This window comes from Ovis aries, chromosome 1, assembly GCF_016772045.2.
Source record: "Ovis aries strain OAR_USU_Benz2616 breed Rambouillet chromosome 1, ARS-UI_Ramb_v3.0, whole genome shotgun sequence".
NCBI classification, from domain to species: domain Eukaryota; kingdom Metazoa; phylum Chordata; class Mammalia; order Artiodactyla; family Bovidae; genus Ovis; species Ovis aries.
Genome location: NC_056054.1, coordinates 165964833 through 165991368, shown reverse-complemented (window position 1 = coordinate 165991368; position 26536 = coordinate 165964833). Strand labels below are relative to the sequence as shown.

Below are 26536 nucleotides of genomic sequence, written 5' to 3'. Positions count from 1 at the left end.
AACAGGCAGCACCAAAGCCTCATGTGAGTAAGATCATCTTAAACCTTCCAGCACAATCCAGCTGCCACAGTCAACTCACAGGACTATGAGGAGCTTATATCTTTATTGTTGTCAGCCAGTAAGTTTGGGATATTTTTATACACAGCAAGGGAAAAGTGAATCAGACAGCCACTGCATGAATATTTCAGGCAGATACCACTTGTCTAGATTTTTAAATCTGGAATTCAAAAGATCAGTCAACTATTTTCTTCCTTTGAAGTCTGCAAGGAAGGTTTGCCTTCCAAAAATGAGGGACATAAGGGCATTGAGTTGGATATGACAGACTAGTCGGAGAGACCTGAAACAAGGTGAAAAATTCCTCCTAGAGATTTAATTATATGGGCTTCCTTGATAGCTCAGTAGGTAATGAATCCGCCTGCAATGCGAGAGACCCTGGTTCAATTCCTGGGTTGGGAAGATCCGCTGGAGAAGGGATAGGCTACCCATTCCAGTATTGTTGGGCTTCCCTTGTGGCTCAGCTGGTAAAGAATCTGCCTGCAATGTGGGAGACCTGGGTTTGATCCCTAGGTAGGAAGATCCCCTGGAGAAGGGAAATGATACTCACTACAGTATTCTGGCCTGGAGAATTCCATGGACTGAATAGATACTGAATTCTATAGTGATCTTTCATCTTTACCCAAATCTGGGTGACACGTGAAAGGCAAAGAGTTCTACAGTTTTTGCAGCATCTACAGAGTGTATTACTGGCTCTCAATAAATCATCAGGTTTATTTCCTAGGATTATCACCTGAGCCTCGGCAACTCAATGTCCTCCTCTGGCTAGTACTTAAGAGGATGTAAATAGATAAAATCACTACCAGTTGTCATTAGTGGGACAGCTGATCAGTAGGTGAACTCTTCGGACAGCTCTGGGTAGCTGCATAAGGGGCAACAACTAGAAACACAAAAACTAGAGGTTGCTCCTACAACACTTAAAGCAGAAGGTTAAATTCATTCTTATATGATCACTCCACTTCTACTCTATGGCATAATGAAAATTTTAAACATTTATGTAGGATATTATTTTTTATGTGGCCATAGTTCAAATGCATCTTCTCTATATTGCTTATAAGTATGAACCTATCCACTCAAAATCATTAAAAGTATTTTGGTTATTTGCTATATAAAGCCAAATTAATTAGAGGTAATTATTAATATAATACTAAAACTCCGGGAGTTGGTGATGGACAGGGAGGCCTGCCGTGCTGCAATTCATGGGGTCGCAAAGAGTAGGACACTACTGAGTGACTGAACTGAACTAAAAAGCAAATTTACTAATTGTTGACATCTATACCGTTTTTTAAAATTTATTTATTTTTAATTGAAGGATAATTGCTTTATAATATTTTGTCGGTTTCTGCCATACATCAACATGAATCAGCCATAGGTATACATATGTCCCCTCCCTCTTGAACCTCCCTTCCCAGAAATCTATATATTTAAATTATTTTATGGGCTCAATCTGAAATTCAAAGATAAGTGTTACAAACATTTTCATACTAATTACTAAGAAAAGAAAAATACATAACCAAGTGAAAGGTTCTCTTGTTCCAATAATGTAATATATTTCAAGCAATTGTGATATCCCTTGATGGGTATATAACTGATATTTTTACTCTTCCCAAATCAATAGCACAGCTATTTTTTGTAGCCACATCTCTTTTGTAAATTATAGTGAAATATTTAAGATGTAAAAAACATAAAAATTAAGACAGTATGTATCTGTTGGCATATCATCGGAAGTAAGGACCAATATAGTTGAAGCTCCTCTTTTACCTCTGAGCTCTTATCAAGAAGCTAGGAGGAACTATGTAAAGAACAGAATAATGAATACTTGAGTAAGTGTGATATATGTGGGCAGAGGCAATTTAGATTCAGCAAATGGAATGCTGGTCTCAAAAATCTCTTAGAATAAAGCAAAGAAAGGCATCGGAAAGAGCAGTACATGTAATTTATTTAGTGCTTCAAAGAGTACTTGACACACATAGAGATCAATATCTAAATAAAATGTGAAAATTTTCTCAATTTCATCATTGGCAGAAGTTCAGTCAAACACTTGCATAAACAAGCTAGAGTTAGTTACTGTGATATCCGGTTCTGCGGGAAGTGAATGATGACCCACAGGAAGACATGAGAGGCAGGAGGACTAGTCAGATAAAAATCGATGTAAACTAAGAGCTATTAAAACATTTAGGGAAATCACATGGCACAGTGGGAGTCAGGAAAGGAGTCCATGAATTTAAAGGGCAACCCTTAGAAGATATTACCCAATCTGACACTAAAATCACATATGTCATCAAAATCCTGGATATCATCAGAAAGCAGATTAGAAATAGAAAATATCATTTGCTCCTTTATTCTCAGAAAGCCTTTGTGCAAAACACATTGTCACACTTCAGAAACGGTATGCTGAAGCTAGAGAATGTTCCAAGATGAAAACCTAAAATATTCAAACAGGTGAAAGACTACTAGCTGGACAGACTCAGCTGCATTTCTACCTAGAAAGATGAAGTCTCAAAGTAGATATGGTATAAATCCACAGTCTAGCTAATCTTTAAAATTGAGATAAATTATGTAACTGAGAGAACAGATCTCAACTTGGTCAAACTGCAGGAGATGGAAGGGGCCTCAAGAATAAATCAATTGAAAAAGAATTAAAAGGAATTTATTACTGTTCCATCAGTCCTGGGTGTTCTTTGGAAGGAATGATGCTAAAGCTGAAACTCCAGTACTTTGGCCACCTCATGCAAAGAGTTGACTCATTGGAAAAGACTCTGATGCTGGAAGGGACTGGAGGCAGGAGGAGAAGGGGACGACAAAGGATGAGATGGCTGGATGGCATCACCGACTTGATGCACATGAGTTTGAGTGAACTCCGGGAGTTGGTGATGGACAGGGAGGCCTGGCGTGCTGCGATTCATGGGGTCACAAAGAGTCAGACATGACCGAGCGACTGAACTGACTGACTGACTGACTGATCTATATTTTAGTTTTTAGGAAAATCGAATTACGTGAGTTAACACCCAAAACTCTGAACACTGGCATCATGAAAGGGAACCAATTCCTTCAACAAAATCTTCCCTGATGCCTCTTTCAGGGATCTAAAACTAGTTGGAGAGATGATAGGTATGATCCTGCATAGCAATTCAGATGCCTAGACAGAGGAGCTGCTTGGGAAAGCACATACCGTTTACAGTGTTCTTGTCACATACTTGCAAGGAAGATCCATATCTTCCCACGGGAATTCTGTTAAAAGTAAAACTCCCATAGGTACTGTTTTCACAGAAATTAACTGTAATGGAAAGAAAAAATATTTTTGAATCGTAAATTCATCATTATCAAAAATTTTTCATTATTAATTTTCATCATTTTTCTTTCTGAATTTCAAACCAGATTAAAGTCAAAGTTCAAAATCTATAGAGTGTAATTTGAAGGGTAACAGAAGGCTTATAGGCCTCATTGACCACCCAGCAACAACATATTTTAAGTTACTACCATTACAGTAACTAGTACATTATATAACAGGTTCAGTTAAAATGTGCACAATATGTAACCCAGTATAGGTAGGATGTGAGCACTAACACATCAGAAAGGATAGTGTATTACATTAGTTGGAATCTTGAAAATCAGATATAGAGCCTACAGAGGCAAAGGGACCGAGGGTGGAGGTTAAGGCAAACAGCCAAAGGCATGGGTTTCTGTGGGGGTGTACCCTGGCTGTTCAGAATGTTGTGAATTATTGGAGTGAGTTCTAAGGCTCTGAGCAGGCAGCGTGAAGTGTGTAGAGTGCTGGGAAGCACACTGCAGATCAAGAAGTGCTTTTAACTTTGATTCTGAGATACTACTGAGTGAAGTCAAGCCATTGATTTAATAACATCTCTCCAAGAGAAAGCTGGAAAAAAACAAAAACTTCACCTAAGTAGATATTTGAACAAGTAGGTGCATCTTGACTTCAGAAAAGTTAAATATGTTAGAATTATGATATTTGAAATGGTGTAACATGGCATATTACCATTTGAAAGGACCTGGGAAAACCATATTACCCATTGCCTTATAGTAGACGCTGCAGTCAGAAAGAAAAGCAACCATTAGTTTTACAGAGAAACTTGACAGTTGGAAAAGAAAGGCAGTGTACTGAACATACAGGTAAATAGCACAAGAAAACTCAGTTTTTACTCTTCAGCTAATAAACACATCTTAAATTCGTGATCATTATGCCCATTGTTACTATAGCAATTAACAGGAGCTTCGAGAAGCTTTGCTGCTGTCCTTAGAAACAGAAGATTCACCTAAATCTCACACCCTAGTATTATCCCAAGTAACTTACTGATTGTACATCTCAGTCCTTTCCACTCTTCTGGACAAATGCATCTGCCATTTTGCCAGGTTCCACCATTCTTGCAGAACTCTATAGGGGTGCTTGATGTAGGGGTAACTGTTCCTAAAGAAATAATAAATAACAGAATAGTATATGAACTGGCTGATTAGTTTCCTTTTGGGGGTCTGTGGCCTTTGATTTCTGTATATAAAATCACTATTTTTGAAGACCATTGCTGAAAAATATTCCTTGTAATATGATTAAAAAAACAGAATTTACACAGGATATACAATGCTTACTAGATGCTATGGATAAAAATTAAAAAAAAAAACATATTTCAAAGATATAGCACCCTGTCCAAGGAGATTTGAATCTACTGAAGGAGACAGGAGGTTATGTCAATAGATTAGACAGATATAGTCAAACCATTTCAATGCAGAATTACAAGTGCTATAAGAACTCAGAAGAGAGATGAAGACAGAGGCAGACCATCCAGGAAAGACTGGTAACTATTCCAGAGAAGAGGGGATGTTTTTAGCATCAGGTTTTAAGACTAAATTTAGAAAAGTCAGATAAAATGTACACAGGATACAAAGAGCACAAAATTCAAAAACATGAAAATTCTGATGTGTCCAAGTACAGGGAAAAGCCTGACACATCAGGAGCATTGGTTCTTTGTGGATCAACAGCAGAACATAAGTGGCACTATGAGCAGCTTTATAGACCAAGCCGAAAAGATTTAATCCTACAGGAGCCTGGGGCAGGCGGTGAGGGAGTGGGGGAGATCTTAAAACAAGGGAGTAACATCATAAGGAATGCTTTTTAGGAAGACACATCAAGCAGTATGGGAAATGACTCAGGCTAGGAGGCAAAGGAGACCAGCTAAATGAGAATCTGATCGAAAACAGTGGCTATAAGGAAGTTAGGGATCAATCAGCCCAAGACCACTCCTGAGACAGGATTTGGACCTAGTGACTGGTTATTTTGAGCTGGGGACACTGGGACTCTAAACCTAAACCAAAAGACAGGGTAGATGGTGAACAAATTAACCAAGCTTAAGAATACAGGAGGCAGAGTTCTGGTCCAATAATGATGGTGTTCAGTTCAGTTCAGTCACTCAGTCATGTCTGACTCTTTGCGACCCCATGAATCACAGCACGCCAGGCCTCCCTGTCCATCACCATCTCCCGGAGTTCACTCAGACTCACGTCCATCGAGTCCGTGATGCCATCCAGCCATCTCATCCTCGGTCGTCCCCTTCTCCTCCTGCCCCCAATCTCTCCCAGCATCAGAGTCTTTTCCAATGAGTCAATTCTTCGCATGAGGTGGCCAAAGTACTGGAGTTTCAGCTTTAGCATCATTCCTTCCAAAGAAATCCCAGGGCGGATCTCCTTCAGAATGGACTGGTTGGATCTCCTTGCAGTCCAAGGGACTCTCAAGAGTCTTCTCCAACACCACACTTCAAAAGCATCAATTCTTTGGTGCTCAGCCTTCTTCACAGTCCAACTCTCACATCCCTACATGACCACAGGAACAGCCATAGCCTTGACTAGGTGGACCTTAGTCGGCAAAGTAATGTCTCTGCTTTTGAATATGCTATCTAGGTTGGTCATAACTTTTCTTCCAAGGAGTAAGTGTCTTTTAATTTCATGGCTGCAGTCGCCATCTGCAGTGATTTTGGAGCCCAAAAAAATAAAGTCTGACACTGTTTCCACTGTTTCCCCATCTATTTGCCATGAAGTGATGGGACCAGATGCCACGATCTTCGTTTTCTGAATGTTGAGCTTTAAAGCCAACATTTTCACTCTCCAGTTTCACTTTCATCAGGAGGCTTTTAGTTCCTCTTCACTTTCTGCCATAAGGGTGGTGTCATCTGCATATCTGAGGTTATTGATACTTCTCCCAGCAATCTTGATTCCAGCTTGTGTTTCTTCCAGCCCAGCGTTTCTCATGATGTACTCTGCATATAAGTTAAATAAGCAGGGTGACAATATACAGCCTTAACGTACTCCTTTTCCTATTTGAAACCAGTCTGTTGTCCAAGGAGCGGTGGCTGTGCGGGCATAGGAGGGCCTAGAGAAGCTATCCCACGTTGAAGGTCAGGAAGGGCGGCAGTGAGGAGATACCCTTCATCCAAGGTAAGGAACAGTAGCTGTGCTTTTCTGGACCAGCTGTGAAGAGATACCCCACATCCAAGGTAAGAGAAACCCAAGTAACATGGTAGGTGTTGCAAGAGAGCATCAGAGGGCAGACACATTGAAACCATAATCACAGAAAACTAGTCAATCTAATCACACTAGGACCACAGCCTTGTCTAACTCAATGAAACTAAGCCATGCCCGTGGGGCAACCCAAGAGGGGCAGGTCATGGTGGAGAGGTCTGACAGAATGTGGTCCACTGGAGAAGGGAATGGCAAACCACTTCAGTATTCTTGCCTTGAGAACCCCATGAGCAGTATGAAAAGGCAAAATGATAGGATACTGAAAGAGGAACTCCCCAGGTCAGTAGGTGCCCAACACGCTACTGGAGATCAGTGGAGAAATAACTCCAGAAAGAATGAAGGGATGGAGCCAAAGCAAAAACAATACCCAGCTGTGGATGTGACTGGTGATGGAAGCAAGGTCCAATGCTGTAAAGAGCAATATTGCATAGGAACCTGGAATGTCAGGTCCATGAATCAAGGCGAATTGGATGTGGTCAAACAAGAGATGGCAAGAGTGAACGTCGACATTCTAGGAATCAGTGAACTAAAATGGACTGGAATGGGTGAATTTAACTCAGATGACAATTACATCTACTACTGCGGGCATGAATCCCTCAGAAGAAATGGAGTAGCCATCATGGTCAACAAAAGAGTCCAAAATGCAGTACTTGGATGCAATCTCAAAAACGAATGATGGTGTAGATGGTACCATATTAATCATCCTACAAGTGACAGCTTAAAACTCTGGACAAAAATTTTAAAATAATTAATTGAGGACATTGGACAGCAATAAAAAACAGAGAGAAACTGAAGTCTATCGCAAGTTTATAGAATTCCCCAGTCTGTATAGCAGGAGTGGCTGAAACACCAGCAGAAAGCTACAGTCTTAATGGGTGAAAGTATGAAGATCTGGGGTAACCACACAATTGGAAATTGAAGGGGGATAGCCCAGAAAGGAAGGCGCTATATAGAAGGGAGACACAAAGTCTGGCTGTAAATTCCCCTCAAATCTGAAGAAAACATATGTTTAAAAAAAAAATAGAGTTTCTAGGACATGTGGGAAAATATCAAAAAGTCTAATTTATAAGCAAATAGAGTCCCAGAAAGGGAGATGAGAAGAAATAGAGCAGATAAATATCTGAAGGAATAATGGTTGAAACTTCTTAAACTTGATCCAAGAAATTCAGTAAAGCCACAAGCAAATAAGCATGGGGGAAACCACATTTAGACACATCATGGTAAAACTGCTAAAACTCAAAAATAAGGAGAAAATCCTGAAAGCAACCAACTACCAGTCCAGACAGTTTTACTACTGAGTTAGGGTAGAAATAATACCCATCTTATATAAATTCTTTTGGAAAATAGAGAAAGGGAGAAACTTCCCAAATGATATCATATAGCCAGGATGATACCCTGATACCAAAATCTGACAAAAACATCATAAGGAAAAAAAAAATTACAGACCAATAAACTTCACTTATACAGATGCCAAAACCTTTTTGAAATAGTAGCAAATCAAATCCAGCAGTATATAAAAGTGACAATCCATCACGACAAAGTGAGATTTATACCAGGAGTGCAATGTTGGTTTAACAGTAGAAAATCAATTATTTAATTCACTATGTGTTAGAACAGAGGGGGAAGACCATTTAGTCATTTCAATAATCAAATTCAAAAATCATTTCAATAAAGGGGACAAAAAACACCTGATTTTTTTTAACTCTCAGCAAATAGGGAATAAAAGAGAACTTCTTCAAACTGATAAAAAAAAATCATCTATGAAGAACCTGCCTCTAACATCATACTTAATAGTGTAATATTAGATGCTTTTTGGACTTTCTAGGTAGACCAATGGTAAAGAATCCTCCTGGCAATGCAGGAGATGAAGGTTTGATTCCTGGGTCAGGAAGATCCCTGGACTAGGAAATAACAATCCACTCCAGTATTCTTGCCTGGAAAGTCTGGACAGAAGAGCCTGGAGGGCTACAGTCCTTAGAGCCGCAACATGACACAACTGAGCATGCATGCACATTGAATTCTTCCACCCCTAAGATTGACAGAAAATAGTTTAATATAACTGCTATAACCACTTTTATTCAACATTGTGCTGAAGATGCTGACCAGTGATATGAGTATGAAAGAGAAATAAAAACCATAAAGAAAAGGAGAAGTAGAACTGTCTTCTGTTGCAGATAACATCATCAAATACAAAGAAAATCCTAAGGTGTCTCAAAAAAAAAAAAAAACACTACTAGAATAAGCAATCCCACTTCTGGGCATACACACTGAGGAAACCAGAATTGAAAGAGACACGTGTACCCCAATGTTCATTGCAGCACTGTTTATAATACCCAGGACATTGAAGCAACCTAGATGCCCATCAGCAGAGGAATGGATAAGAAAGCTGTGGTACATATACACAATGGAGTATTATTCAGCCATTAAAAAGAATACATTTGAGTCAGTTCTAATGAGGTGGATGAAACTGGAGTCTATTATACAGAGTGAAGTAAGCCAGAAAGAAAAACACTAATACGGTATACTAACACATATATAGGGAGTTTAGAAAGATGGGAACGATAACCCTGTATGCAAGACAGCAAAAGAGACACAGATGTATAGAACAGTCTTTTGGACTCTGTGGGAGAGGGCAAGGGTTGGAAGAATGGCATTGAAACATGTATGCTATCATATGTGAACCAAATTGCCAGTCCAGGTTCAATGTGTGATACAGAATGCTTGGAGCTGGTGCACTGGGATGACCCAAAGGGATGGTATGGGAAGGAAGGTGGGAGGGGGGTTCAGGATGGGGAACACATGTATCCCCGTGGTGGATTCATGTTGATGTATGGCAAAACCAATACAATATTATAAAGTAATTAGCCTCCAATGAAAATAAATAAATTTATATTAAAACAAAAATATAATAAATGAAGCTATATTTATTTCCACATGCTAGCATTAAATAATTAGAAAATAAAATTATTAAATCATTTTCATTCAAATTAGCTTAAAACTCAGAAAATTTTTGGAAATAAATTTAACAAAATGTGTGCAAGACATCATTACTGAAAGAAATTTTAAAGAGTCTAAATAAGGGGCTTCCCTGGTGGCTCAATAGTAAAGAATCCACCTGCCAATGTAGGAAACATGGGTTCCACCCCTGGTCTGGGAAAATCCCACATGCTATGGAACAGCTAAGCCAGTGGGCTGAGCCCCCACTCTAGAGCCCATGCTCAGCAACAAGAGAAGCCACCACAATGAGAAGCCCACGCATCACAACTAGAGAGCAGCCCCAGCTCGCTGCAACTAGAGTGCAATGTGAGTGGTGCTCATGCAGCAACAAAGACCCAGAAAAGCCAAGAAACAAATAAATAAAATTGTATTTTAAAAATATCTAAATAAGTGGAAATATATACTATGCATGTGTGAAATACTCATAGTTGTCCAAGAGTCTATTGTCCTCAAATTGATAAAGCCAAAATCTAAAACAAAAGAACGTTTTTTTTGTAGAAATTGACAAACTGATCTCAAGATGTTATGGAGGGCCTCCCCGGTGGTCCAATAGTTAAGACCCTGCACTCCCAATGCAGGGTACCTGGGTTCGATCCCTGGTCAGGGAACTTAGATCCCACATGTAGCAACTAAGATCCAGTGCAGTCAAATAAAATTTTTTTTAATATTATGGAAATGTAAAAGACCTGGAAAAGCCAAAATAAACAGGGAACTGTACCCAATACTCTGTAATGGCCTATATGGGAAAAGAATCTTTAAAAAGAAAAAGTGGATATTTGTATATGACTGATTCACTTGGCTGTATATCTGAAACTAACACAACACTGTAAATCAACTAAACTCCAAAGAAAACTAAAACAACAAAAACAAAGAGTTGGATCACTGACATTACTAATTTTATGACTTACTATACAGCTACAGCAATCAAAACATTATGAGATTATCATAAAAACAGCCAAACACACCACCGAAATAGAATAAACAGTTTAGAAATAGATAAAATATATATAGTCGGTTGATTCTTTGAAAAGATTCCAAGGCAATTCGGTTGGAAAAGGAAAAACGTTTCAACAAATAGTGCTAGACTAACTGGATGATATACCACGCTCAGAACACAATGCCAGGGCTTCACTGGTGGCTTGGTGGTAAACAATTCGCCTGCCAATGCAGGAGACACAAATTCCATCCCTGATCCAGGAAGATCCCACATGCTGCAGAGCAGCTAAGCCCATGCACCACAGCTACTGAGCTTGTGGGGGCCACAACGATTGAAGCCTGCGAGCTCGTGGGGGCCACATCAATTGAAGCCTGCGAGCTCTAGAACCTGTGCTTTACGAGAGAAGTTACCATAATGTGAAGCCCACGCATCACAACTAGAGACAGCCCCAGCTCGCTGCAACTAGATAAAAGCCTGAACAGCAATGAAGATCCAGTGCAGCTGAAGATAAATAAAAATTAATATTTTTAAAAAACACAATACGAGATGGACCTGAGACACAAAAGCTAAAACTACAAAGCTTCACTGAGAAAATAGAAGATGAATATCTTTACAACTTTAGGACCAAGATTTTTATTTAAAGAAGACATAAAAAGCACTAAACATAAAAGAAAAAAATATTGATAAACTGTACTTAAAATACTGCTCATCAAAACACACCATTAAGATAATAAAGATAGAAGCTACAAACTGGGAGAAAATATTTGCAGTACTTTTCTGTCAAAGAAAGTGTTGCTATAACTATAAATTAGGACTGTAAATTGTAGATAGTACACATTATTAGTAACAAAAACAACCCACTTTTTTAAATGGGTAAAAGGCTTGAATACGTACTTCATAAAAGAAGATATACGGAAGGGCACTAATCACATGAAAGTGATCAGCATATTAGTCATCAGAGAAATGCAAATTAAAACCGCAGTGAAATATCATCTCACACCGGACTAGAATAGCTAAAATTACAAAAGGATGATGCCAAATGTTGTTAAGGCTGCAAAACAACTGGAACTCTAGCAAACTGCTGCTAAGAACATAAAGCTAAATAAAGATACACAAACATATGATGAGAAATTCCATGCCTACATAAATATGCAAAATAAAGGAAATATATGTCCACAAAGAGACTAGAATGTTTCTAATACCTGCAGCAAATGCAATCAATCGTATGCCACCTTTAGGACTGAAGCACTCACTCCTCCAGCTTTGAGTAAGTAAGTAACTAAAGTGTTAGTCACTTAGTCGTGCCCTACTCTTTGGGGCCCCATGGACTGCAGCCCACCAGGCTCCTCTGTCCATGAGATTTTCCAGGCAAGGATACTGGAGTGGGTTGTCATTTCCTTCATCCAGGGGATGTTCCTAACCTAGGGATCGAACCCAGGTCTCCTGCACTGCAGGCAGATTCTTTACCAACTGAGCTACCCCCAGCCTTGAGGGATGTTGGCAACTAAGAAAACAGCTGAAACCTTTTCAAGGAATTGCCCTCACCTGAAGAGAATCAGCTCATACAAGAGCCTTGTGACACACACCATGACTAGTCAATGCCAGGGAATAAAGTCTCATTCCCCAGCCTCAATGCCTCAAAGAGAGTAGTTTCCAAAGACAGCTGTCCTACATATTCCATCTCATTCACTCTTGTAGCGGTGACACTTCTCCACTGAGAAGCAGGTTTATGGTCTCTCCTAGGGTCCAGAGGAATTTTTTATCTGTCTTGACTAATACGGTGGGAGAAATGTCCTATGTGACTTCCAGATGGGATCATGAAAGGTGGTTTGGCCTCCACCTAGCTCCTTCTCACTCAGAGGGAGATGCTTTAGAAGCCTCGAGCCTACAGGAGACATGTAAGAAGCCTGGCTACTCTGAAGCCTCCATGCTGGAGATACCAAGCGGGGAACTACACAGAGACAGGGAAGCTGGAGGAGCTTCAGCTGTTTCAACTTCCAGAGTCTTCCCAGCCCAGGCACTGCACATGGGTGAAGAAGCACTTAGGTGACCCCAGCTCCAGCCACCATCTGAGGGCAAATTTATGAGACATCCTAATCCAGAACTACACAGGCAGGCTGCTTCCAAATTCTGAATTCTGACAGATAATAAATAATTGTGGCTTTAAGCCACTAGGTTTTGGGGTGATTTCTTCTGCAGCAAGATAGCTAATACACAGAGGGCAACTCTGAAGGGCCTGCCCCCCTTCAGCTGTGTTGCAGTTCAGTTTCTTCTTTCACCCAATCCTGCCTGTCATTCCCCGTGAGTACTGATCCCTACAACACCTGTTGAAAATTTTAATATAGTAAAGCTAAAACCTTCAACTCAGAATTTGTTTCCCAGGGAATCCAATCTTGGAAGTTTGCAGGTTTTTAAAAAATTTTTTATTTTTTGGCCACACTGCGGCTTACAGGATTTTAGTTGCCTGACCAAGAATCAACCCAAGCCCCATGCAATCCTAAACACCAGACTGCCACGAAAATCACTGAGAAGTTTTATTTATCGTAGTCAAAAGGAAAAAAAAAAAAAAGGAAACCACCATCAACAGCAGACTAAATAAATGAATTATAGTATATCCATATAATAGACTATTAATTGTTTAGTAATAAAATAATATACAACATCAAGAGATCTTAAAAACATGTTAACAAGAGTATTCAGACATAAAAGAGTAAATCTTTTATGGTTCTTTTTATGAAGTTCAGGGATAACAACTAATCTACGGTGATACAATCAGAACAGTGTTTGCCTAAAGGGTGGGAAGTAGGGGTGGGAAGACTGACTGGCAAGGAACACCTACAGCTACCATAAATAGAAAACACAGCCTAACATAAAACCTCACACTAAAGGCACCTCAGTTTCTTTTACCTAATACATCATGTCTGATTCTCAACTAAAAATTACAGGGCATGCTGATAGGTAAAAAATGACTAAAGAAACAAGCCAACCGTCAGAACCAGATTTATAGACAGCAGAGATTCTGGAATTATCAGACCAGGAATTAAGAATAATTATGATTAATATACTAAGAGCTTTAACTAAAAAATGGACAATCTTCAAGAACAAGGAGGTAATATAAGCAGATAAATGGAAATTCTAAGCAAGAATTGAAATGCTGTAATCAAAAAACACTAACAAATGAATTCCTTTTGCTGGGTTCATCAGTAAACTGATAAGAATCATTGAGCTTGAAGAATTCAGTAGAAGCTTTCCAAACTAAAAAGAGGAAAAAAAAACCCTGTGAAAAACAGAAAATCTAAGAACTGTGGGACAAAAGGTATAACATATACATAATGGGATGAGGAGGAGTGGTGGTGGTTTAGTCGCTGTCATGTCTGACTTTGCAACATGGACTGTAGCCTGCCAGGCTGCTCTGTTCATGGGATTCTCTAGGCAAGAATGCTGGAGTGGGTTGCCATTTCCTTCTCCAGGGAAATCTTCCCAACCCAAGAATCGAACCCAGGTCTCCTGCATTGCAAACAGATTCTTTACCAACTGAGCTATGAGGGAAGCCCAACAGAAGGAGAGAAAAGGGCAAAAAGAACTAAAGAGACATTTTAAGTTTTGATGGCTGAGACTATTCCAAAATACATGACAGATAAGAAATCACAGAATCAGCAATCTCAGAGTCAGACAACACACTAACTCAGATAAAAGTTAAAAATAAAACAAAACCCTATACTTAGGCACCTCCTATTCAAACAGCAAAAAGTCAAAGACAAAAAGATCATTTCAGAAGAAGTCAAAAGGGAGGAAAAATACCTATAAAGCAACACGTATAAAAGGTATACTGGAACTCTCCTCTGGAAATCATGCAAGCAAAAAAGTGTAGAGTTAAATATTTAGTGCTGAATGAAAACAACACAGTATTCTGCATCCAAATAATTATCCTTTAAAAGTAAAGAAAAAGACATTCTCAGACAGAAAAATTTAGGGAGTTTGTCACCAGAAGACTTGCCTTGCAAGAAATGTTAAAGGAAATTTCTTCAGAAAGAAGGAAATGATACAGGTCAGAAACTCAGATCTACATAAGAAGGTAATTAGAGAAGGAATAAATGAAGGTAAAATAAGTCTTTCCATTTTTTTTATTCTTAATCGATCTGATAACAGTTTGTTCAAAATAATAATAGTAATGATACATGAGATGATTAAAGCTTATGGATAAATGAAATGAATGACAAGAAATGTTATAAAGAAAGAGAATGAGGAATTGGGAAGATCTGCTATAAGGTGCTGGCATTACCTATGGGACTATATATTATTACTAGAAAGTGAATTTAGATTAATCATAAATGTATACTGCAAACTTTAGGATGCTCCTAGGCATTCACCCAAATAAGTGTAAACTTGCCCCACAGAAAAAGCTGCACCTGAATGTTTATAACAGTGGTATATATAATCACCTAGAACTGGAAGCAAACTAGATGACCTTCAGTGAAAGTGAAGTCGTTCAGTCATGCCTGACTCTTTACGACCCCATGGACAGTAGCCTGCACCAAGCTCCTTTGTCCATGGGATTTTCCAGGCAAGAGTACTGGAGTGGGTTGCCATTTCCTTCTCCAGGGAATCTTCCTGACCCAGGGATCGAACCCAGGTCTCCCGCATTGTAGGCAGACGCTTTACCATCTGAGCCACCAGGGAAGTCTCAGATGACCTTCATGAATAGATTAAAAAAAAAAAAAAACCTGTAGAATATCCATACAGTGGCATAAGAAGAAATGATCTATGAAGCCCACAGAAGATATGGAGGAATCCTAAATATATTTAGCTAAGTGAAAGGAGCCAGTCTACATACAGTGGTTCCAAATATATCACTCTGGAAAAGGAAAACTATAGAGACAATAAAGAAATCAGGGGTTGGGGAAGGGAGGGTAGGATGAATAGGTGAAGTGAACTGGAATTTCAGGGCAGTCAACTATTCTGTATGATCCTGTAACAGTGACTATATGTCATTATGTATTTGTCAAAATCCATAAACACTACAACAGGAAGAGTGAACCATAATGTAACCTATATATTAATAATCATGTGTCAACATTGGCTTGTCTATTTTAACAAAAGCAACACATCAGTGTAAGATATTAATCAGGGAAACCATAGAGGGGGAGGGGTGATGAGAGAGAGAGACAGCAAATGGGAATTCTCTGTACTTTCTGCTTAATTTTTCTGTAAACCTAAAACTGCTCTAAAAACCACTACAATATTGTAAAGTAATCAGCCTCCAATTAAGATAAATAAATTAAAAATAATAAAAAATTTAAAATAGTTTTTTTTTTTAAGAGATCTGGATTTTGATCTCAAACAGCTTACAATCTAGGAAGAGAAATTTAACTGTAATTGTTTTGTGACAAACTTCTCTGTGTAACCAAGGAAATGTGAAAATCTTTTTAAATTATAAAATATTTAAAATATGCAAGGTACAGAAAACTAACAAGACATCTCTAGCTACCATATCCTGGTTTAAAAGAGTAACTTTCTCTCAGATTTGCTTCAGACATTAGGGATTCCCTGATAGCTCAGTTGGTAAAGAATCCGCCTGCAATGCAGGAGACCCTGGTTCAATTCCTGGGTCGGGAAGATCCCCTAGAGAAGCGATAGGCTTCCCTCTTCAGTATTCTTGGACTTCCCTGTGGTTCAGCTGGTATAGAATCCGCCTGCACTGTGGGAGGCCTGGGTTTGATCCTCGGGTTGGGAAGATCCCCTGGAGAAGGGAAAGGTTACCCACTCCAGTATTCTGGCCCGGAGAATTCCATAGACTGTGTATGAGCAATGAAACTTTACAAAAAGAGCTGAAATCCTTTGAATTCCTTTATATTTCTTCACCCCCCCCCACCTACATATAACACTATTCTGGAATTATCTTCCCCGTCACAGTTTATAGTATTAATATATCTAAGATAGTATGTAGCATTTGCATGTAATTTCTTAATTTTAAAAAAACCTAATAACTTTTAATGGTTACAGTTCTATTCTTGTTTTGTCTCTTCATTTTGGAGTAAATTTTGGTCATTTACATTTCTTTAAGGAAACTGCCACTTGACCAAAGTATCCTACCAAAGTAGAATAAGGTTTTCCATGGTATTTGTTTATGAGTTTCCTCACTAGTTTCTGTGTTTTTTTTTTTTTCAAATAACTGTCTTATTTTAATATATATCTTATTAGGTAATATTTCAGAGTTGAAATATAAAAATAGCACTTATCCCCATCCACAAATATACACAAGTAATAATTTCTACTCATTTTTTCCAATCTTTCTTTTCACAAGGATAAGCAAAGATGAATCTATAGTCTTATTTTTCCCCCATTTTCTGTAGCTTGCTCTTACACTTAATGAATGTCAAAAATCTTTTCATGTGGTTCAGAAAACTTGCACATCTTCCTTACAGCTGCATTATATTCTATTGTCTGATTGTGCCCTAACTTACTGAACCCCTTACCGATGGCCCTTTTGTTGTTTTCAGTTGCTGCTTCAAAATTGCATTCTATACATTTTACTTCACCTGTTGTACAAATCCATTTGTAGAATAAATTTCCAGACATGAAATTTCTGAGCCAAAGAGTACACATTCGCATCTTGACAGTTATTACCATCTGGCCACAGGGGTGGTACTAATTTGTATTTTCGCCAGCAACACAATGCTAGGCAAGGTCTGGGACAAGTTACAGTGAAGACCTACCTACCATTTATACAAAAGTAAAAGGAAAACTCTATTCTAATGCCACGATAAACATACCTTCATAAGGACCTGAAAATCCAGGTCTGAATTTAGAAACCGTGGGTTCCTCGGAGCCCTAAGGGCAGAGGCTGGCAGCTGCCCCTTCTTGCCTTAGGTCCGTCCTGCCCCACATTCAGGCGGCCTTGAGCTCACACAGGCAGACACTCCAGGCCACACCTGCAACCTCTTCTCACACCACACTGTGAACAGCCTCCCCTCACAGTCAGGGAAGCCCGAGCAGCATGGTTGGCCCCACAGTGGATGACGAGAAACGGAAGCACAGTTCCGGAAGCGGGGCAGGGCTTCTGAGGTCCCGGAAGCTGATGAGGCGTGCAAGGGTTAGAACTTGTCTTAAGAAACCTCGCTGGAAATATATCTTTTTTTTTTTTTTAATTCATCTTTCCGGAAAACTAGCTTCTGGTTTTGTTGATCTCAGCTCTTGTTTCTTTGATTTCCATTCTATTAATTTGTTCTTATTTTCATTACTGCCAAACATAGTTTTAGAATTTACTCTTTTTTTAACTTCTAAAGTTAGAATGCTTATTATTTCACTGTCTTGATTTTTAATATATACCTAAAGCTATGTCATTCTAACTGCATTTTTATTTTATTGGAATATAATTGCTTTACAGTGTTGTTTCTGCTATAGACCAATGTGAGTCAGCTGTATATACACATACTTTCCCCTCCATTTTGAGGCTCCCTCCCATCCCTCCCCATCCTGTCCCTCTAGGCCACCACAGACCACCAAGCCCAGCCCTGAGCTCCGTGTGTTATGCAGCAGCTTCCCACTAGCTATTTTACACACGGTAGTATATATGCCATTGCTACTCTCTCAGTTTGTCCCACCCTCTCCTACATCTTCTGTGTCTTCATCAGTTTAGTTCAGTTCAGTTGCTCAGTTGTGTTCAACTCTTTCTGACCCCATGGACTGCAGCACACCAGGCCTCTCTGTCCATCACTAACTCCCAGAGTTCACTCAAACTCATGTCCATTGAGTCAGTGATGCCATCCAACCATCTCATCCTCTGTCATCCCCTTCTCCTCCTGCCCCCAATCCCTCCCAGAATCAGAGTCTTTTCCAATGAGTCAACTCTTCACATGAGGTGGCCAAAGTATTGCAGTTTCAGCTTCAACATCAGTCCCTCCAATGAACACCCAGGACTGATCTCCTTTAGAATGGATTGGTTGGATCTCCTTGCAATCCAAGGGACTACCAAGAGTCTTCTCCAACACCGCAGTTCAAAACATCAATTCTTCTGCACTCAGCTTTCTTTATAGTCCAACTCTCACATCCATACATGACCACAGGAAAAACCATAGCCTTGACTAGACGGACCTTTGTTGACAAAGTAATGTCTCTGCTTTTTAATATGCTGTCTAGGTTGGTCATAACTTTCCTTCCAAGGAGTAAGCGTCTTTTAATTTGTGTTCTATAGTCTGCCTCTCTATTCTCACCCTGTTAACAGGTTCATCTATACCATCTTTCTAGATTGCTCACATATTAATTAATATTTGATGTTTGATTCCAACGATATTTTTAGCTGTGCACACAGTTGTTATAGAGAATGCCTCCACTGAATTTTTGAGTATTTTATAATTTTCATTTGATTTCTTCTTTGAATTATTTAAAGCAGTTTTTTCAACATTTATTTGAATTTTCTTGGTTAGTTTATACATTACCTTCTAATTGTATTGCACTGTAGTCACAAAACATAATCTATGAGATTGATCTTTGGTACTCAGTAAGACTTTCTTCTGAAAATAATAAATTGACATTTTTTTCTGGCAATTCAAATATGTAAAATCTACTGTCCAGTTTGTTAGATATAGTTTTCAAATTTATGAACCTTTATTCATTTTCTCTGCTTGATCTATCAGTTTCTAACAGGAAAGCATTACTTTCAACCAACCCAATTGTAAATTTTTCTGAATAAGCTTGCCTTTTTTGTTTTATACATTATGTGTCTGTTTTATTTGATATAGGCACAGGGTTGGGCTTTCCAGGTGGCTCAGCAGTAAAGAATCCACCTGCAATGCAGGAGACATAGGTTTGACCCCTGGTCCAGGAAAGTTCCATATACTACTGGGCAACTAAGCCCGTATGCCATGATTATTGAGATTGTGCTCTAGAGCCCAGGACCCATAAGTACTGAGTCCAGGAGCTGCATCTACTGAAACCTGCATCCCTAGAGCCCGCGCTCCACAAAAAGAGAAGGCACTGCACTGAGAAACCAAGCACTGCAGCTAGAGAAAAGCCCACCCAGCAATGGAGACCCTGCACAGCCAAAACCAAAATAAGTACAATTATTAAATAAAAAGAATACTACTTAATAGTAGTGTTTTTCTTTTATCGTTTTCTTTTATAACTCCAGTGAGATAATATTTCTGTACATTCTTTTAAATTGTGATAAGTAATACTTCCAGAAATTCTAGCCCTATTTTTAATACCTTTAGTGCACATCATGGAAAATTAAATACTGGACATATGTGACACTCACATTTCATGCTGCTTGAAAAAGTAGCAAAAAATACTTAAAATTCGAAATGGAAAATATGGATTCAATTTCTTCTCCTAAACTGGACAAAGTTAGAATCTATTTTGAAAAGTCTAGTTTGATTAAGAAGGGAAATAAAAATATCTTTTATTAGTCAAAGAAATTCCATCAGGAAACTAGTGTCTAGCTCAGAGTCTTTAAGGATTTAAAAATCCAGGGATCTGTCATTTGTCCCAGACCAGGAATTTGAAATATTTGGGTGAAGATAAAGTTTAATCTTAAATGAGAGGACAATGTTTATGAAAGCTTACTCCACAGTGAGGGAAAAAAACTAAAAAAATATACAAAAAGTATAGCCTTTAAGATGAAATTTGTTCAACATTAACTACCTGGTTACATATTCCAATAAACTAGTTAAATGATTGAATAAAAATTTCCCCTATGGTCTAGTGAAGTATTAATACTGAAAAACAAGTGCAGGGAGATACGGCAGTTCTTAGAATTGTTTCTGTTTCTATTTGAGCTAGTCAGTTGAAATTTATGATTAAACTTAACTGCAGCTCCAGCTTGATAAGCTGGGTTTCAATCCAAAGGTCCAAACTAGATCAAGGGCATCTATTCAAGGTATGTATCCAGGAGTGGAGAAAACTGCACTAAATTATCTAAAAATACACACATGAAAAATTTGAGTGCCTACAGTGTACTAGATATCATCTTTAACTTGTAAATGTATTACCTAATCCTCATAACAGCCCTATAAGGTGGGGTTTATATGTTTATTATATTTATAATACAATTAATAGAATGGACGTACAGAAATGTTGAAACTTGCTCCAGTTTACTTAGTAAGAACCAGGCAGTCTGGCTGCACAACTTTTTTTCCCCTACTCATGTAATTTTTTGACAACTATTATGTACACACTCTTAGTCACCATGTTAAACAACAGATGTGCTTCAATAATATGTGTAATCAAAATACCCATGGGTGGGGTTAAATTCAGAATTCAAAAATCAAGGAAAAATTCACTAAACCAAGGTTCTGGTCTCTTAAGTTTATAAAGTGTCTTGTAAAATGGGATCCGCTTCCCTGATAGCTCAGTTGGTAAAGAATCCACCTGCAATGCAGGAGACTCTGGTTCGATTCCTGGGTCGGGAAGATCCCCTGGAGAAGGGAAAGGCTACCCACTCCAGTATTCTGGCCTAGAGAATTCCATGGACAGTCCATGGGGTCGCAAAGAGTGGGACACGACTGAGGCACTTTCACTTTCACTTTCAATCCTGATGTTAAAACAATGCACGCCCATCAGCCAATTATATAAGAAAATTTCTTCCTCAAAAAATCCCTTCCCTTTCATAGGAATTATTTTCTTGATTTAAAAAGCAATTATATGAGGAAGAAAGAAGGGAGATTGGAAAAGGAGCAGAACAGAGGTATTCAACAGCAGGATTAAAACTAAATGAAAGTATAGCTGCCTGAAAGCCAATTTCCTCCATACTGGACTGTTTTTTTAACCCCAAAATGGAGTCTTTCCTCTACAAACAGTCACCTGAGTTTGATTTACTGTCAAGTTTGCCTCTTGAGCAAATATGTACTTGAGTGAAATGAAAGCCAGGGCTTTCCAGGTGGCTCAGTGGTAAAGAATCCACCTGCCAAGCAGGAGACTCGGGTTTGATCCCTGGACTGGGAAAATCCTCTGGAGAAGGAGATGGCTACCTACTCCAGTATTCTTCCCAGGGAAATTCCATGGACAGAGGAGCCTGGTGGGTTACAGTCCATGTGGTTGCAAAAGAGTTGGATATGACTTAGCAACTAAATAACATCAGCAAAATGAAAGCCAAGTATCTTTAACATGGATATTAAAAAATACTCCATCAAAGATACTTGTCAGAATTAAATGAGAGAAGGTATGTGACGTTTTCAGCATACTGCAGTAAAACATTTTAACCGTAAGTTTTATAATAGTGAAATACATACATTAAGGTTCATTCTATAACCAAGCAACAGCAACTCCTAATTGAAATTTACTTACAGCAGAATTTAAATTTTTTTCTACTTTTTCATACAGAGGCTATTACTTTTTCATGAAAAATAAAAATGAGAGAGACATAATTGCTTAAACATTATATTAAACATAAACCATGGGAACATATTCTGTTTATATTGAAAATAAATTTTGAATGTGATCAAATTAATTTACCAGAAATGGTATGTATATGTTTATTTTTTCTAGGGAAGACATTCATAGTTTTCATCAGTTTCTCAGAGATACCCAAGACGCTCCCCTTAAAAAAATAAGTTTAAAAACAATTCATCTTGGGATTTCCCTGGTGGTCCAGTGGTTAAGAATCCACCTTCCAATGCAGGATACATTGGTTCAATCCCTGGCCAGGGAAGTAAGATCCCACATGCTGCAGGGTAACTAAGCCCGCACATCACAATGACGATCCAGTGCAGCCAAAATTTTAAAATCACAAAAACAACAATTCATCTCTATTCCCAGCAAAGGGACAAAAGGGAGAGCATTCGATACTTCCATGAGATGGAATGGGACAGGATAGAAAGGGGTGGCAGAGAAGTGGAGAGGAAAGGAATGAAGTGGAGGAACCAGAACTTCCTAACTGAGGCAATGCCCAACTATCGTGTACAAGGCAAAACAGTAACAGCAAACAGTACCAGCATTTCAATCTTTCTCTTTAGATGATAACCCCCTTCTTTTCCACTGGGTTTACCCAAAACTGAGGGATGGCCCTTACATAAAAAGCCATCTTAAAAAAAAAAAACCTGCTAGAGCAAGGAAATCTTTGTCTTTTCTGAAGAGCTGGTAAGCTTTTATTGTTAAACATGGGTTCTCTGTTATTATGTTACTTGGATCTATGTTACTTATTATTATGCATTTTTGGCTTAGTCCTCAGGAAACACAGGGATATGTTTTGCATTTGTTTTTAGCAACTCGTTTGATTTTCATTTACTTTCTAACCTCAGTCTTGTCCTCTTCCTTGTAGTGTTTTGTCCTTTGGTCCTTGTTTTAATGGGTCTATTGTAGCTGTGGTCTTTATAAGTTACCACAAATTTCCCTTTAAAAGTAGATATCTTATTAAGGAAGAAAAGAAGGGGAGGAAGGAAGGGAGGTGGGAGGGAAGGAAGGGAGGCAGTTCTTAAAAGTATGTCCTTTAGATAAGCTCTTATCAATTTAGTAGCCTTAATAGGATAAAACCTGCGGTGCATATTTTTTTTTAAACCTCAAATTATTTTACAAACCTTAAATAAACAAAAACAAATTTTCATCAAGTTTGAATTTTACTGTTTTTGTTCTGATAAAGTTTCTCTCGCTTGTTCTTTAAACCCTACCAATACTGTGCTCTCTAAATACAGTCTTTGGGGGAGAAACACCAGGTCTATTCTCAGTTATCACTCCATAAGCAGCCAACGTTCATGACTCCTTTTGCTCTCAACAGTGGATCTTTGCAGGTATGCCCTGTGTTCCTGCTGGGTCCCCCAACCTTCTTCCTGAAATCTTCTGTCCTCACCCACCGTTTCATTAGAAACTATCTCTGTCTCTCTATCTCTTTTTAAATAAAAGGGAATGCTCAGAACATCCAGCTTTGAATCCCTTTATGGAAAGGGACTAGCATTAGGATTATGGGAAGTCTCTATTACAAGGTTCTAGAGCTTTCCTTTAACATCATTCTTTGCTCAACACTGCTGCCCTTTACCTCCCTTTCTCAGGGTCAGTTCTACCATGTAACAGGTGACTAACAAATGTCTATTGACTAAACAGGAAAATTGTTTTCTAAATGATCTTAATTTTTAAGTAGCTTTCAACACCTGAAAAGTGGGAAGTTTGTGTGAAAAACATGGTCATTTTATTTACAGCCCTAGTGAGAACATTCCTAAACTTTCTTCTTGAAATGAACTTTCATTCTGCATATGTTTAATTATGTGTGTATGTGTGTGTCCAAAACTATTTTTCTTCCTTGAAAGAAAATGAAAGTGAAAAGTCACTCAGTCATGTCTGACTCTTTGCAACCCCATGGACTGTAGCCACTAGGCTCTTCTGTCTAGTGAATCCTCCAGGCAATTCTACTGGAGTGAGTAGCCATTCCTTTCTCCAGGGGATCATTCCCAGGGATTGAACTCAGGTCACCCACATTGCAGGCAGATTCTTTACCAGCTGAGCTAGCAGGGAAGTGTGTTAAGCTTGGATTTAGCTTAACAAACCTAAACATGTGCTACTAATGATCTTAATTATTACTCTGCTATTCATTTAATCAGGTGTTAAAGGAGCACGAAGAGGCCAATTCAACTGTGTTGTTCATCACCTTGAACACTTATACACACACACACACACACACACACACACACACACACATGAACTCACATATTCATGTATATACAACCATATGCTAGCCATAAATGGACCCTTGTCTTTTATATTTCATAAATGGCAGGCAGCCTCAGCCTAGACATGGCACTTTCTAGTCCTGGTATGTCAGGTGGCAGCAGAGAGGCTCAATGCCTTCTCTTGCTCTGAGTTAAAAACAGCAGGACAACATTACCTCTCTGGATCCTGATCACAAGCCTCCAGATGCCCAGTCCCAAAACAGCAGCAGTCAGCAGCCCACACACAACGGCCACCAGCACCCGGAGGTTACAGGCATGGCTGGAAGCCATGGGGAGTCCAAACCACAAACCAACGTCTGGGCGAAAGACAACTGGCTTCTTTTCTTCTTCAGCCAAGAACTTTAATCAAAAACTCTTCTAAAAAAACCACAATTCCTTCTCTCAGGGTTCTGTTAGTCAGATATCCTCAATTTTTTTTTAGGATTATTGAGGTTAATCAGGCAGGAAGCAGTTCGAATCACCTAATAAAAGGAACACAGTCTGCTTGCTATTTCCTCATCCTTCACTGAATGGGATCATGCAAAAAATGATTGGTGTTATGAGGAAGAAAGATAACTCAGGGCAATAAAGGAGAAAGGGAGGGGATAGCTAACAGAGTCAAAGTGCAAATGTCCTGACAAGCAAAAAGTAGGGAAGGAAAAAAAAAAAAAGAAACAAAAAAGAACCTAAAAGTCAGGAAGGCAGTGGACCTGGAGGGTCACCTATAGCTTAGCTTCCTCTTTTTTGTTAGGAGCCTCTAGCAGAGGTGGAGAAGGCAAGGCACCCCACTCCAGTACTCTTGCCTGGAAAATCCCATGGACGGAGGAGCCTGATGGGCTGCAGTCCATGGGGTCACTAAGTGTCGGACACAACTGAGAGACTTCACTTTCACTTTTCACTTTCATGCATTGGAGAAGGAAATGGCAACCCACTCCAGTGTTCTTGCCTGGAGAATCCCAGGGGGGACGAGGGAGCCTGGTGGGCTGCCGCCTATGGGGTTGCACAGAGTCGGACATGACTGAAGCAACTTAGCAGCAGCAGCAGCAGAGGAAGAACCACAAACTGGACTCAAGATTGCCAGGAGAAATAGCAACAACCTCAGACAGACAGATGATACCATTCTAGTAGCAGAAAGTGAAGAGAAATTAAAGAGCCTCTTGATGAAGGTGAAAGAGAAGAGTTAAAATGCTAGCTTGAAGCTCAACAATCAAAAAATTAAGATCATGGCATCTGCTCCCATCACTTCACGGCAAATCAGTTCAGTTCAGTCACTCAGTCGTGTCCGACTCTTTGCGACCCCATGGACTGCAGCACACCAGGCTTCCCTGTCTATCACCAACTCCCAGAGCTTACTCAAACTCATGTCCATTGAGTCAGTGATGCCATCCAACCATCTCATCCTCTGTCATCCCCTTTTCTTCCCACCTTCAACCTTTCCCAGCATCAGGGTCTTTTCCAATGAGTCAGCTCTTCACATCAGGTGGCCAAAGTATTGGAGTTTTACCTTCAGCATCAATGCTTCCAATGAATATTCAGAACTGATTTCCTTTAGAATGGACTGGTTGGATCTCCTTGCAGTCCAAGGGACTCTCAAAACTCTTCTCTGACACCACAGTTCAAAAGCATCCATTCTTCAGCGCTCAGCTTTCTTTATAGTCCAACTCTCATATCCATACACGACTAATGGAAAAACCATAGCTTTGACTAGATGGATCTTTGTTGGCAAAGTAATGTCTCTGCTTTTTAATATGCTGTCTAGGTTGGTCATAACTTTTCTTCCAAGGAGTAAGCATCTTTTAATTTCACGGCTGCAGTCACCATCTGCAGTGATTTTGGAGCCCAGAAATAAAGTCTGACACTGTTTCCATTGTTTCCCCATCTATTTGCTAAGAAGTGATGGGACCAGATGCCATGATCTTAGTTTTCTGAATGTTGAGTTTTAAGCCAACTTTCTCACTCTCCTCTTTCACTTTCACCAACAGGCTCTTTAGCTCTTTGCTTTCTGCCATAAGTGTGATGTCATCTGCATATCTGAGATTACTGATGTTTATCCCAGCAATCTTGATTCCAGCTTGTGCTTCATCCAGTTCAGCATTTAAGTTAAATAAAGGCAGGGTGACAAAATACAGCCTTGATGTACTCCTTTCCCGGTTTGGGACCAGTCTGTTGTTCCATGTCCAGTTCTTTTTCTTCTTAACATGCCTAAAGATTTCTCAGGAGGAAGGTGATGGCAAATAGAAGGGGGGAAAGTGGAAACAGTTACAGATTTTATTTTCCTGGGTTCCAAAATCACTGCAGATGGTGACTGCAGCCATGAAATTAAAAGATGTTTGTTCCTTGGGAGGAAAGTTATGACAAACCTAGAGAGTGCATTAAAAAGCACAGATAC

The 26536-nt window shown here is 39.2% G+C and overlaps 1 protein-coding gene across 2 annotated transcripts in view; it reads right to left on the bottom strand.

The window, feature by feature from the left end:
- Positions 1-24679, bottom strand: part of ADGRG7 (adhesion G protein-coupled receptor G7) — a 68971-nt gene extending 44292 nt beyond the window's left edge. Inside the window, exons 1-3 of one of the 2 annotated variants that reach the window (XM_004002884.6) lie at positions 24324-24679; positions 4367-4480; positions 3227-3331 (exon numbers count right to left, since the gene is read on the bottom strand). In XM_004002884.6, coding sequence (XP_004002933.3) covers positions 3227-3331; positions 4367-4480; positions 24324-24438 — 334 coding nt within the window. In that variant the 5' untranslated portion in view covers positions 24439-24679. Of the gene's footprint in view, positions 1-3226; positions 3332-4366; positions 4481-17286; positions 17513-24323 lie in introns of those variants that run through there. The other variant, XM_060416844.1, reaches the window with a different exon arrangement.
- Between the last annotated feature and the right edge of the window lie 1857 nt (positions 24680-26536).